This window comes from Balaenoptera borealis (assembly GCF_965194805.1).
Source record: "Balaenoptera borealis genome assembly, chromosome: 1".
Lineage (NCBI taxonomy): Eukaryota > Metazoa > Chordata > Mammalia > Artiodactyla > Balaenopteridae > Balaenoptera > Balaenoptera borealis.
Genome location: NC_138860.1, coordinates 120,927,172 through 120,941,887, shown reverse-complemented (window position 1 = coordinate 120,941,887; position 14,716 = coordinate 120,927,172). Strand labels below are relative to the sequence as shown.

Genomic DNA, 14,716 nt, shown 5'->3' with positions numbered 1-14,716 from the left:
ATAGCAATGTTGCATCACAATGAATACATACTTTGGGCACATCATTACTATTCTGATTTGTTAATAACCAATGATATTTATATCATATTTTATTTTCACTGCAGTTACTTAAGTCTACAGTATTGAAATCTTTGAAGCAAATATGCAGAACTGATCATATGAGCTACATGTTGTTTATTAATCCATATGCCCACCAGTAATTAAGAATTTTTTTTGTTCATTGAACAATATTTAAGGAGCACCCACCACTGGCAGGAATGTGTGCTGTGCACTGTAGACACAAAGATTAACAAGGCAGACATAGTCCCTACCTTCATGAAAATTATCACTTTAAACTAAGTGATATTTAAAAGAAAGAGCATAACCTTATACTTGTCTAATTTTACGTGCTTGATTTAAAGAAAAAAGGAAACTAATCAAACTATAACATTCCTTAGTTTCCAAACTAGAAATTATTTTTGTTTGGAAAATAATTTTTTGAGGAGCTCTCCATTTGGCAGGAATTTCTTAAAATAAATACTAACAGCAGTAACAAAAACTCTAGATATCCTAGTGGAAAAGTGAATAAGAAATGGAACTTTGCATTTTTCTTAAAACATTATCTTTATATGTAGCATTGGAAATTCCACAATTTCACATCTACCTTGACAAAAATCCCCTTCTAAACAGTTCATTGTCAGTTGGACATTTGCCATAAGGAGAAGTGATGGCAGCTCTGAATCAAATAGCAACCTGCAACGCATGAAAAGTATATAACTATTCTCCACCCTATTTTATAGCGTATAGACTCCAAATAATGAATTGGAACATACAGAACCTTTCAAGGATTGACTGACTGCTACACGGGGTGGCAAAAAAATTTATGTTTATTATATTTCAATTTCTGAAATTCTCTCTTATGATTTCCTTACATGTAGCTTATCAATATACAGCTCATGACAAAATGCACCTATTTTAAAAATTGGAAATACGAAGGAAAAAAATATGAAGCAGTCTGCTGTCCAAAAACAACCAATGGGAGCATTTTGGTTTATTTTTTCCACCTTTTTTCTTAAACTTATCTTTTACATAAGAGTGATCTCACTTTAGATAAAGTTTTGCACTTCACTTTTTAAATTTTTCATATCTTCATGTAGGAATTCAATCATAAAATTTTAGAGATATATGAGGAACACTGATGTTTATACAGGAGAACATCATTTTTCATACATGTGAAAACCAAAGCCAGGAGATTATGTGACTCAAGAGCACTTGGCAAAGCGAAACCTAGAGGCCACGTTTCCTGACTCCCAATCTTTCAATATGATTTCCTAACCCAGTGTACTTAAGCAAATCACATACATCCAACTTAAGAAATTAGAATAAATCACTTTATCACCTAAATGAGCTTTCAAGTCTTACCCTTTCCTATCTCTTCCCTTACTCTTTCCTCTCAAAACATGACTATCTGCCTTACATATATATAATCCAGTCTTACCCACTCCAACAATTTTAATTATAATCTATAAACTGACAAGCCCCAAATTACGCCTGTAGATCAGTTCTCTCATCTAAGCTTCAGACCTATACTGTATATCCAAATGCCAATAGTATAGATCCATTTGGAAGTCACACAGGCATCTCAAATCAAACACATCAGCTTTCTGCAAAACTTTAAAAGCTCCTATACTCCCTATCACAGAGAATGTCACCATCCACCCAACTGCTGTGCCAAAACTCTTTTGAGTTTTATCCTTAATGTCTCTCTCTCTTTCCCTTATTCTACAAATCAACCTGTCGGTATATCAGTGTTACCCATGGTATCGTAAATATATCTGAAATCTGTGCTCTTATTCGTAGTCCTGTCCTACTATCACTTCAAATTAAGTCATCTTGTCTCTCACATGTGGTTAGACTAGAATACAGCTTCTTGTCTCCCTTACTCTAGTCTCTCCCATCCATCTACAGCCCCATCTCACATTCCCCACACTATAGACCAGGTGACCTTTTTAAGACAAAAATCTCATTCCTTCTTTCCCTTGTTTAAAATCTTTCAATGCTTCCCTTCTTCTTAGGTTAAGTTCCAAAATCCTAGCCATGATCTACCAAGATCTGGCCTCTGGGACTCTCCATCCTGATGTCAGAACACCCATCCTGTCTTAGTCTGTACTTTAGCCATATTGAATGTGTGTGCTCTCTCCAGACGTATCACTCTCCCTCCTACCTCTGGACCATTCTTCTACTTGGAGTCTTAACCCATCCCACCCCACCTCTAACTTAGCTAAACCCTCACTCTTCAGATTTCACTTTACAAACTCCCTCTCTAACTGTATCTCCAAATGAGTTAGTTAGATGTTCCTGCTATGCACTGCCATAGCATTCTCAGTTTCTTAAACCATTACACTTACCACTGGGTATTATAATTGCTTATTTATTTTCTGCCTCCCCACTAGATTGTTGCTTTTGTGAGATCAAGTACTGTATCTGTCTTGGTCACCGTTTTTCCAAAACCAGCACAATGTCTAGAATGCAGTAGAGTTCAAACATTTCTTGAAGATTGGATGTATTCACACCTTATGACCTTTGAAGAGATGATTCTTTCTTTTATCTTCCTTTCCTGTAAAAACTTTGACAGTTCCCTTATTCTTCCTTAGCCAGGTTTACAACATTTCTTAGTTAATTGAACGTAGCAACATTTATGATTAGTCATTTAATTTTGGAAAATGACCACTCAATGTAGTCATTTATGTGCATAATATTATAGAAGAACAATAACCAGGCCTTTGACAAAAATGGGAAACAATCCTTAATTAGGTGTAATTTTTACTGTAATTAGTAGATCCAAAAATAGAGGTAGAGGTTAACTAAATTTTTAAGTATGGATAATAAACTACAGTTTGTCTCTCATAAACTATAAATTACATTTATGACTTTCATGATAAATTATGATAATAAATTACAGTTTGACCTTCATAAACTACACAGTTATGACTTTCATCAATATGTTGTGGCTACACAAAGATAATCCTAATGGAAAAATACTAACAAAAATCTCCACTTAATAGATTTAAAAACGTACTATGAAACTGCCAATTTATGTCTCTACTTCACAATTGAGCAACATAAATTTAAAATCTTCTCTTTTGTTCCAACAAAAAATAATAACTCTACTCTCTGATAACTTTTGCTTTCTCTGTTTCATGTACTTTCTCCCACATTCTACATGTTTAAACCATACCTTTCATACAAAGCCTGCTCAAATACCACCTCTCCCATGAGAAGCTGAACAAAACCTATTCCTACACTCAATTCTTTAACACTTTATCTGTATTTCTCAATGGCATATTATTTTAATTTGTATTTCTGTATCAAACATTTCTATCCAGGACCACTACACACACATATATACTTCGAAATCCATCCTCATGCTCACAGCACCCAGATGGGGTGTGTTTTCCTAATTAGCCTACCTGGAGCAGCAGGCACTTTTTTTTCTAATTTCCACAAAGCTGTCTTAAATTAGAGGCAGTCTTATTTACGTATATAATTCTTCTAGACTATAAAAGCCTGAGAGGAGGAACTTTGTTCATTTAACATTTATACACAATGGGTGTTTTAAAAAATAGATGTTGAATAAATTAATAAAATCATAGTGTCTGGTATCACTTACCAAATTGGTCTCATTAGGTGGAATGTACTTCTCTGTTCCCATTCGCACAAGTCCATCATGGTAGAGAAATATTTTTAGTGGATCACACGATGTTACCAGAATATAAATTCGTAAATCAAACTTGTAACCTTCCATTAGGAAAGGCTTTTCAATGTATTCTTGAACAATCAAATGATCCTGAGATGGAAGTTTGTCACCATTTCTTATCAAAGAAATCCTAAATTTAAAGAAAAGATTAAAAGAATAATTTGTTATGGAGTCAGGATTTTAACAAAGTTATAGGTAATACTCAAGAGGAAAGTGGTCCCACCACACACACACAAAAAAAATACAGCATAAAAATACTGTCAGAAGCAACTTTTTTAGAACCATGGATACTAACCAAGGAACATGTAATAAACAACAACAAAAAAAACACAGCTGAATCTGTGTAAAACAGATTCCTAGCATTTTAACTTACTCTGGTACCACCCCCAACCCCCAGCTCAGCAGTGGCCTTGAGCAGTAACCCGTGTTCCCAGTACAGGTACTGGTTCTAGAGGCAGCAGAACAGACCTATTCTTGTGGTTGTTTTGTTTGTTTGTTTATTTGTCTATTTGTTTAAATCAGTTCTGTGGTTCCCTGGACAATCTCAAAGGTTTTCTTTTATCTTGTCTAACTGCGAACTCTCCCAGTGCTGAGGCAGCTACTTGGGGGGGTGGGGGGGGTGGGCGGAGACAAATGTTGAAAACATTTAAAGACAAATGTAGCAGTCCCTGCTGCCTGGGGCAACAAATAGCAGTTGGGAAAAACAACAGACTAACTGCAAAGATTGGGGAAAAAGACAGGAATGACAATCTTTGGGGAATAAGGGCTTTGAAAAACTCTCACATATTTATGGGATTCTAGAAGGCCATATGAATGCCCAGGGCTAAGTGCATGCTCAGGAGAGGCCTGAGATGGCTCTAAACTCTTACGTCCAGCTAACCATCAAGCTCTGTACAAGTAGGAAGTGAAGGCTAAGGCAGAGTTATAAACTACCTAGCTAAGTGTTGAGGGCATGCTCCAACACACACACACACACACACACACCCCATCTGCAAGGATTGGGGGATAAATATATATCTATACCTATATCTATATATACACACACACATATACATATGTATGTGGGTGTATATGGATATAGGTATAGATATAGATATTTGGTTCCCAGTGTTTAAGGAAATCTCTATTCAATTACTAATGGATTGGACAATTACACTGACCACTGACCCAACAGAACAGGAACTTCAGAGGTCACACACAATAAAAAATACAAACTTTACAAAATTATTTCAGAAAGGTCACTAAACAAATAAACATCAATGGTAACAAAAAACCCTGTAGAGGAGAGAGAATCTAATTGTCAGAGTTGCTACATTACAATACACAAAATGTCCAATTTTCAACAAAATATCATGAGTCATTCAAAAAAGAAGAGTATGACCCATACACAAAAAAAATTCTCAATTAATAGAAACTATACCTGAGGAAACCCAGATATTTGACTTACCAGACAATAAATTATTTAAATCAACTATTTTAAATTTGTTCAAAGAGCTAAAGGAAATCATGTACGAAGAACTGAAGGAAACCATGTGAATAATATCTCACCAATGAAGAATATCAGTAGAGATAGAAATTACTTTTAAAGGTGGTGGGGTAGGTGGGGGGAACCAAGCAAAAATTCTGAAGTTGTAAAGTACAATAACTGAAACAAAAATACATTAGAGGGGCTAAACAGAAGATTTGGGAAGGCAGGGAAAGAATCAGCAAACTTGAAGATAAATCAATTGAGATTAGTCTGAAGAACAGAAAGGAAAAAGAATGAAGAAAAATGAACAGAGCTTAAGAGCCCTGCAAGTCAACATCAATAATATCAACACACTCGTAATGGGTGTCTCAAAAGGAGAAAAGAGAAAGGGGCAAAAAGACTCTTTGAAGAATTAATGGCTGAGAATCCCCCAATCTGATGAAAAATATTAACCTACAAATCAAGAAGCCTAATAAACTTCAAGTAAGATAAACTCAAAGAGAGCCACACTAAGACATGTTCTAATCAAACTGTCAAAAGCCTAGAGAAAGAGAGAAAAAAGTAGCAAGACAGGCCACTCATCACATCCAAGCGATCCTCATTAAGATAAAGAGCTAATTTCTCATCAGAAACAATGGAGGGCAGAAGACAGTAAGATGACATATTCAAAGTGCTGATAGAAAAAGAAAAAAAAAAACTGTTAACCAAGAAATCTATATCTGACAAAATATTCAAAATTGAAAGAGAAATTAAGACATTACCAGATAAACAAAAACTGAGAGAGTTTGTTGCTATTATACCTGGCCTATAAGAAATGCTAAAGACAATCCTTCAGGCTGAAGCAAAGGGACACTAGGCAGTAATTCAAATCTACACAAAGAAATAAAGAGCACCTGTAAATATTACTACATAGGTAAAAATAAAAGTCACTACTAGTGTAGTTTAGGTTTGTAACTGCTTATTTTTCCTGTATTATTTAAAACACAACTGCATAAAACAATTATTATAAATCTATTTTGATGGGCACACAATATATACAGGTGTAATTTGTGACAAAACATCATAAAGGGGGAAGAGGCAAATAGAAGCAAAGTTTTGTTGTTGTTTTTACTGTTAAAAGTAATGATACTAATCCAAACTAAGTTGTTATAAATTGAGATGCTAATTGTAACCCCAAAGCAACCATTTAAAAAATAACTCAAAAAATATATAGTAAAATAAATGACAATGAAATTAAAATGGTACACTAGAAAATACCCATGTAATACACAAGAGGGCAGAAATGGAGAAATTGAGGTATGAAAACTATATAAGACATAAAGAAAACAAATAGCAAAATGCCAAAAGTAAATCTTTCCTTATCAATAATTACATAATAAATAAGAATGGATTAACTCTCCAGTTGGAAGACAAGATTTGGCAGAATGTATTAAAAAATATGGCCCAACTACATGCTGTCAACAAGAGCCACACTTTATATTCAAAGACTTAAATAGGCTGAAAGTGAACAAATGGAAAAGATATTCCATGCCAACAGTAACCAAGAGAGAACTGAAGTGGCTATACTAGTATCAGACAAAATAGACTTTAAGACAAAAAGTACTGCAACAGACAAAGAAAAACAGTAATATAATAATTTTTAAAAGTCAATGCATCAAGAAGATATAATAATTATAAACATATGCACCTCACAACAGAGCTCCAAAATATATGAAGCAAAAACTGATAGAATTGAAGGCACAGATAGACAGTTCAACAATAGCAGCTGAAGTGTTCAATGCCCCCCACTCTCAATAATGAACAGGACAATTAAACAGAAAACCAGCAAGGAAATACATATATTCTACAGATGAGAGAGGTGTACTTTACCTATGTACTTCTGCATTGCATGAGATAAACCCTGGCAGCACAGTATGTATAGTATACTTTTCAGCTATTTTATTACTGTAGTCAATTCATATTATTAACTATTTACACTAACATTAAATATATATAAAAATGAATTTTTAACATAATTTTTAACATTAAAATTGAGAAAATGTGAACTTCAATTATCCCCCCCAAAATGTTTACCTTGATACTAACATATAGTGAACCAAATTTACATTAAACAATTAATATACAATTTCCACTAACACTACATGTTGTTTGTCTTTTAAATTACTAAACCACAGTTTAAAATAATGTCTGATTAAATTATTAAATTATGATTAAAAGTTAAAAGGAAATGTGTTGAACAGTAATTTACCTGGCAGCTATATTTCCAAATATCTTTTTTCCCCACAGCACTCTAATCAAAGATAAAAATTACTTGTGTTTTTATTAAAAGTAGCCTCAGCCACATTTTCTTTGAAAAAGTAAACAGCAGAAAACTAGCATAAGAAAGCAAAAGTAAACAGGAATATTAAGTTGTATAATCTATCCCCAGCTAACAGGTCTAGTTCTCAGCACTTTAGCTTAAAATATGTTCTACTCATCTTCAATCCAATTACCATGGCTACATAAAGAAAAAAATTATTTGTAAAGCAAAGAAAATAGATATTTTGTGCTTAAATTTTTTTTTAAAGATGAAAACAGTAACACCCTTTCCATTTCATTCACCAACTCAGTTTAGCTCTACTGTATCAACTGATTTTCCTCTCCAAGCTTACTCTAAAATTATGATGAATACAAATTTTATGTTTAAGAAAAAATTTAGAAAATATTTACTTTTCTCTATTTTGTAGTCTCCTATCAAAGTCTCACAACCTGCTGATTAAATTTTTAGATTGAATTATTGAAGTCTCCAGGACAGGGTAAAAGGGCTCATTAAATATTTAGTTCCAAAAAAAGCAAAAGTTAGAAAGCTATTTTATTATTTTTTTCATATTAGTACTCAACCATGAGCAAATGGTCACACTTATTCTCTCCCCCAATTTTTTAAAATTTTTATGTATTCCATATGAAAAATACCTACCCATGACCCATTGCACCATTAGCTGGTTTTACTATAAAAGTCTTCTGCTTTCTTTTTTTCTTTAATTCTTTCATATAATTCTGAAATTGTGTATATTCAGCAGGGAAGATCCATGTTCGAGGAACAAAGGTATAATCCAGAGGCCGGGACTTGATCATTCTGTAAGTTAGAGATAATATGAAAAGTAACTTCTATTCAAACTTATCTAAACTTTCTTTCTCTGTGCTGCTGACATTTACTACAAGGATTTAAATTCCCTCCATTTCTTCATTTATTGATCCATTCATTAATTTTTTAAAATGCCTATTAATCACCTACTATATGTTAGGCACTATTCTAGATACTAGGGATACATTAGTGGAAAAAATAGACTAGAATTTCTGCCCCATGTACTAACTTACATATTAATAGATCAAACATTTGAGTATATACTATGTGTTGGGCACTGAGGATTAACATGGTCTCTGTTCTAAGGGATTTACATATAGGCTATTAATTAAATAACAGTGTGATAGGTGCAATAAAGCTGTATAAGGCAAGGTAACATGTGGAAGGCGTCATTAACTCTGCCTCCAGGATGGGGTTGGTTAGTATGGTTCACAGCCAGGTGCCATTCATATTGCTTCTTAAAAGATGATTTGGAGTTTGCTGGGTCATCCATAGGGAAAAATTTTAGATTGCCTTTTACCCCGGTGTTTTCTGGAGTTTTACTACTTTTGTGAGAAAACCATTGAAGCCTCTGAGTCAGGTTTTGTTTATATCAACTACATCTACCTATACATGTAGTTTTATGGCTACAATGTATGGCCTGACATTTTTGTATTTGCTATAAATCAGGCTGCCTATTTGGTACATAACTTAGGGATATTGATAACAATACTAGGTATAAAATGTTTGCTTTTGATTAATCCAAATGCTAATTATTTGGTACATATTGATTTCCATAACAATTTTTAAATTCTTAGAAATATTTTAAAATATTACCTATTAAAGAAAATCTGATTGTTTCAAAAAGTCTTCTTTATAAATGTATGCAAGTCTTTTATAGATGAGTAGTTACTGTTTCCAAATGGGACCATAGTATATAATATGCACAGAAGCAGGGCCTATACTGTAAGACTAGGGTGTGGAATATATAAGCCACCTGGCTTCCACAACTGGAAGGTCATACAGTTATCATATTTCAAGTGCTCTTTCAAGAGAACCCTATAAAAAAAGTTATGTTTCCACTATGAGAAGGAAAATAATCACCAACTCCATCTGTCAAATCCAAAAGAAACCAACCAGGTAAATAATCTCAGTACAAAATAGGCTAACGTTGACTGCTTTGAAACACACACACACACACACATCTAAAGGAAGCACAATAACAGTGCTAATGTACTTGTTTTTATTTCCAACACCTTTACATGTATTTATTATATTTTAACAATAATGTGAAATTAGATCAAGTTAAAGCTTTAATAGAACAATACACTTTAAAACTAACCATGAGGTGTTTATGAATGATACCATTCTTTGTTATATTTAGAAAAAAATCCAAGCATACAGTTTATCAACTTTCTTAAAATAAAAAAAAAATCTAATCAACAGAAATATAAGCTGCACAAAAATTCTGCAGTATATTCAGTATAACACTTTACCTGTTAACAGTTTTTCCCATGAAAGCAGATTATTACTCTAAATAATGGTCTCTGAGATAAATATGTGTGCATGTATCCCTGGGTAGGAACATGTACATGTGTGTATGCATATATGTGTGCACACAGGCACCTATTACAGTGCCTGGCACATATTAGATGCTCAATAACCAGTATTCTGAACACACACATACCCACAGGCGGGATATAATGCAACAACTTAGTTCCTGCAAGGTTTAACTGAAAATAATTAAGTATATATTGAATGCCATGTACAGAAAACTTTTTACATTTAAAAGAAAAACTTATGCTGCTAGAGAGACAGCAAGTTGCAGTGAAAAGAACCCTGAAATTCTGGAGACCAGATTTCTACTCCAGCTCTGCTGTTAGCTATTTGACTTTGTGCAAGATATTCATGTCTCTGACCCTCAATTACCTCCTCTGCAAAGTCAAAGAATAGAACCAGGAAAATTTTAAAACACCTCCAGCTCTAAAATTCTATCTCTTCCAACAAAATATCATTTCAAATCAATATAAATTTGTGAAAGATAGCACTATGACATTCAAAATGTAATTTTTGAACAGGTCTTCTCTATTACAAGAAAATGAAGATTACTTGGTCATATTTCTTGCTAGGAAATCCTTCCTACAGATCTCCCCCATTCCTGGAAAATGGTTGATCCTCTGGAAAATAAAAAGGTCAACATTAATATTTTCATTAACTTAATGAATATATTCATTTATACTATAATACAGTTACATTCATTCTTTGAGTTTAATTTTTTTTTAGTAAAAAACAAAAAAAACTGATGAAAATGGACTAATTTGTTGCCTACAGTCAATTTTGTATAACCCTCTACACTAACAGGAAGAACTATTCAAAATCTCAATTGTCTAAAATTCCATGTATTTGGCTTTTTTATTTTTTATATGTTTGTATTACATTCCAGAAATAAAATAATGAAGCCAAATTACACATAGCTGACATTACAAGGGATATCCGTATTCAGATCTCTTTATGCAATCTACTCCACATCGTTCATCTTTAAGCATAATGCAAAGCACCAGCCTAGGAAGAGTTTTCCTCTATTAATTCTTCCTTAAAGATGGAAAGAGGTTAAAAGTTAAATTTGAGAGGATGCAGTCTTCAGGCAAAAAGTCAGTACAACTGGACAGCAACAAAACAGGCTATTCAGGTAAATTAGAACTGAAATTTAATACGTCAACATATTAAGAGCCTTATGTAAAGAAAATTATAATGGAATTCATATAACTTTCCTACTAACCAAAAATTGGTCATGATTAATTTCCCACCTGGTAATTTTGCAGCTCTGCAATCTTCTCCTGCTGAACAGCTGAATCACACCATATAAGGTTACTTGTTTCATCCTCATCTGGCGTTTTCATAAATCCCATTTCATCTATTACTAAACGAACTGCAAGTAAACAGTTAAGTTAAACCAAAATTAAAATACTTCTGAAATCCATTCATTATGAAAATCTTTTTTGATATATATCCATTTTAGCTCACAGTATTTCACTTGTAAAATTTCCATTAGTTATAGCATAACCTTATTTTTAGCTACAACAATTTAATGCCAAATTATACTCAATAGCAACAGAGAACTGTTTTTAAGTGGCACCCAAAATCCTTAGTTTCAATTTTCTGAGATTTAACAGGTACACAACACTATTAAAGACTTCAGTGATTATTCATAGCATAGTGAAAATACACACACAGCTGACAACACATCTACTCAGGAAAATGTACTTTTATGGCTTTTTCATGACCTTGGGTTAGGTACAAAAGGGAAAAGATAAAAATAGCCCCTGATCATTAGACCTATCCTATATTTTCCACCTCCCTAGTTCAAATTATTTTTAGCAGTTAAAACCAAGTCAGCTATATTGACACAGGATACAAAATAATGAAGCAGAATTACAGGAGAGATTTGGAAACTCTGGCCCTCCTATCTGCTCCCAACCCTCTTATCCTATGGAAAAAATTTATGCTCAGAGAAAATCTTGTTTTTTAGATTTCCCAATCAACACATTGATATCACAATTACACAATTAACATATTGACATTTTTCTTCCAATGAGGTTCAAATTTAGAATAAAGATCAGCAAATACTTAGGATAAATTTAGGTTCCAACAGAATTTGGAGTCTTAATAGAATGGTGTAACAAATTAGCAGCGCTTCGATGTTTATTTTTAAACATTTTCTTTATACTGCCCTATATATGGGGAGATACGGTAAAAAGGGATTAATTGTCTGAATGTACTTGGCTCAAGTATGAAACTGATGACCAGACACCTGCTGGTCTCAAGTCCTAGGGACTCTTGATTTCTTTCTGGCTGAGGAGAAAGAACGGGCTTGTTATGCACTAATGCCTGGAACACAGGCATAATAGAAGAAGACAGTGACTGGAGACGGGTGAGGTCGGGGAAGGGACTGTTGAGGTGAAGCTGCTTTTATCCATGAGAAGCTTGATAAAACGCGGGGCTGTTCTGAAGGCCTAGGTGACAACGTACAGTACAAGAATTTGGGGAAAGGGCTGTTCCGCTCTCTGCCGCAGACCACCATGCAGTGTTGGCGTCCTGAGGGCCCAAGAGCTTCTGTGTCATCTAGAGCTCGTGGGGAGGGCAAGGACCATAGTGACACAGCCTAGGAGAGTTCTTTCAGTGGCTCACAAGCAGAAAACAGTGACAAGGCCAGAACCGCAGCTCAGGGGCAGACCCATTTCTGAATGCGTGGAAGTCATTGCCCTGGGCCTCTCAGAAATAACTGGGAAACCCCTGAGGAGAGAAATGGAACTGGTGGCAGTTACGGACGGAGGGAGTATAATGAGCTACTAAAATGTGGGTATTAATGTACACATGAGCTGGTGAGGCTGGGAACATTCAGGGTACATAACAATGGTGGAAAAGACCCATTCTTTCTTTAGATTCTCAAAGTCAAATTTGTAAGGTCTGTCATATATAAATCTCTCTTATTATGAAATTCAAAGCTTGGAGAGCTGACAAAGTTGAACTTCAAAGAAAAATACAATGTAGGGTATTAAACTGTCGCTTTTTTTTTCAGCTAAGCTATTTAATCATATTTTTGTTTGAATTGAAGTTTTAGAAATCAATTGGCATCTTTTTAAGTATACCATCCTCCACTGCACAGAAAAGAACTTCCTTTAACATGTCAGTTCCAAATAGAAGGCTGTTGGCAGTCAAAGCCTAAATCCGTGCTTTTAAATGTTGGTCTTTTAGGAGCTCTCTTTACAAAAAGAAGTGAAGTAATTGCCTCAATATTGAATTTCTACCAAACCAAACTCCCCGTTGGTAAAATAGAGATAACCACACCAACCATTTTTCTCACATTTCCCCTTGCATAATTAAGTACCCCCTTCTCCAATCTGTCTTGTCCCTATTTAATGAAAATTACCAAAAATACATTCCTCACAAATTTGTCCTACTTTTTTTTGCCTTGACCCATAGAGCTTTCAGAGGCTGTTCAGGAGTTTTAAAAATAGGAATCCATGCAACAACTCTCTGAATTTTAGATACAGAGGACACCTTAATGTTCCTCAATTTAAATTTCAATTCATATTTTATTTAGGCAGTATGATAGAGTAAAAAGAACACTAAATTTGGAAGCAAATTAATTCAGATTCAAGTTCTACTTTTGCCATCTGTACGATATTGAGTAAGTTGCTAACTCTCAGTGAGCTTCAGTTTCTTCAACTGTGCTAAGGGGCATTTTAAAAAGTAATAATTAAAATTTCATAATGTATTAATTATAGGACTACTGTGAGAATGTAGTTCACCATTCCACAACGTGTCTCCATGAGGAATTATGGGAGAAATTTCTCTCAAGACTCGGAAATAGAAAAAATTGCATTTCCCTTGAATAACCAGTATGGTTTTATCTTCTGGGCACTGTGTATTCTATAGCTGATTATGTTTCGATTATTTGCTTTGCTTGCTAGGAAGCTCAGAGTCAAACCCATGCACATCTCTAACTATACAAGATTTCATAGAATGCAGTTTGTATTCTGATCAGCCACAAGATTCATCCTATTTTACTGTTTTTATTTTTCCTTATTTATTTTCTTATGGCTGTTAGCCACTTCAAATTCACTATTAGAGTGAGGAAAGTCAGGGAAAAGGACAACAAGGGAGTAATGCAGCCTATTTGACAGGGTTACTGGAAGATTAAATGAGGTAATTCATGTGAAAATATTTGGTCCAGGGTTATAAAAGAATTAATATTAAGACCAGTAGTGATTAAAGTATTCTACATGAGGAAACACGCAACACCAGGGACAAAACACAAGTGTCCTGACTATGGCTTAATTATCTTTCTATTATATAATTCAACCTGTCAAAGGAGCAGTAATTAAATTACAAGAAGTAATCTGTTGCATATCACAAGGTTAAATAAGGGAAAGCAAGGTAACACTTTCTCCTGGACACACAGCCAATTGTCTCTTTCCCTCCCCTATACTTAGCTTTGTATTCTCCCAGCAGTCCCTGGTCCAAGTCTCCAAGCCTGATCTAGCCAGGGCTTTTGCTAAACACAACTGAGCAGGCTCAGCAAAGAGGTCTGGAATCAGTGTGAAGCAGCCTAATGCAACTTCAGCCCTTAGAAGTGAGAGGGAACTACAGTTAAAAACACTCTCCTTTGGATCAAGTTGCTTATAAACCCCACCAGGACCTTAAAAGCAAACAGGAGGATAGGTTGACACCACCCATTAATCACTTCGACAATGGTTACTCTTGTTTTTTCACTCTAGAAAATACGCTGCAAATAATTCACATCTCACCCTCCCACATTAACTCGCCCAAAGTTTTTTCCTCTGAGGAACACTTGTTGAAATAGAGTATTAGGGGACCTCAATTCCTATGAAATATTCCATTGATT

The 14,716-nt window shown here is 34.4% G+C and overlaps 1 protein-coding gene and 1 long non-coding RNA gene across 11 annotated transcripts in view; one reads left to right on the top strand and one right to left on the bottom strand.

Annotated features, from left to right (window-relative positions):
• The window catches only part of TTLL7 (tubulin tyrosine ligase like 7), a 157,059-nt gene that overhangs the window by 82,780 nt on the left and 59,563 nt on the right, over positions 1 to 14,716 (bottom strand). For all 10 annotated transcript variants that reach the window (XR_014249243.1, XR_014249244.1, XM_082408236.1 and 7 more), the window contains exons 4-7: positions 11,115 to 11,236; positions 10,417 to 10,484; positions 8,161 to 8,319; positions 3,650 to 3,866 (exon numbers count right to left, since the gene is read on the bottom strand). Coding sequence is in view for 8 of the 10 variants with exons in the window: in XM_082408236.1 (XP_082264362.1) it covers positions 3,650 to 3,866; positions 8,161 to 8,319; positions 10,417 to 10,484; positions 11,115 to 11,236 (566 nt within the window). In the remaining 2 variants the exon portion in view is untranslated. The remainder of the gene's footprint in view (positions 1 to 3,649; positions 3,867 to 8,160; positions 8,320 to 10,416; positions 10,485 to 11,114; positions 11,237 to 14,716) is intronic.
• LOC309604817 overlaps positions 1 to 14,716 on the top strand; it is a 405,061-nt gene that overhangs the window by 349,409 nt on the left and 40,936 nt on the right. The gene's annotated exons all lie outside the window — the stretch shown is intronic.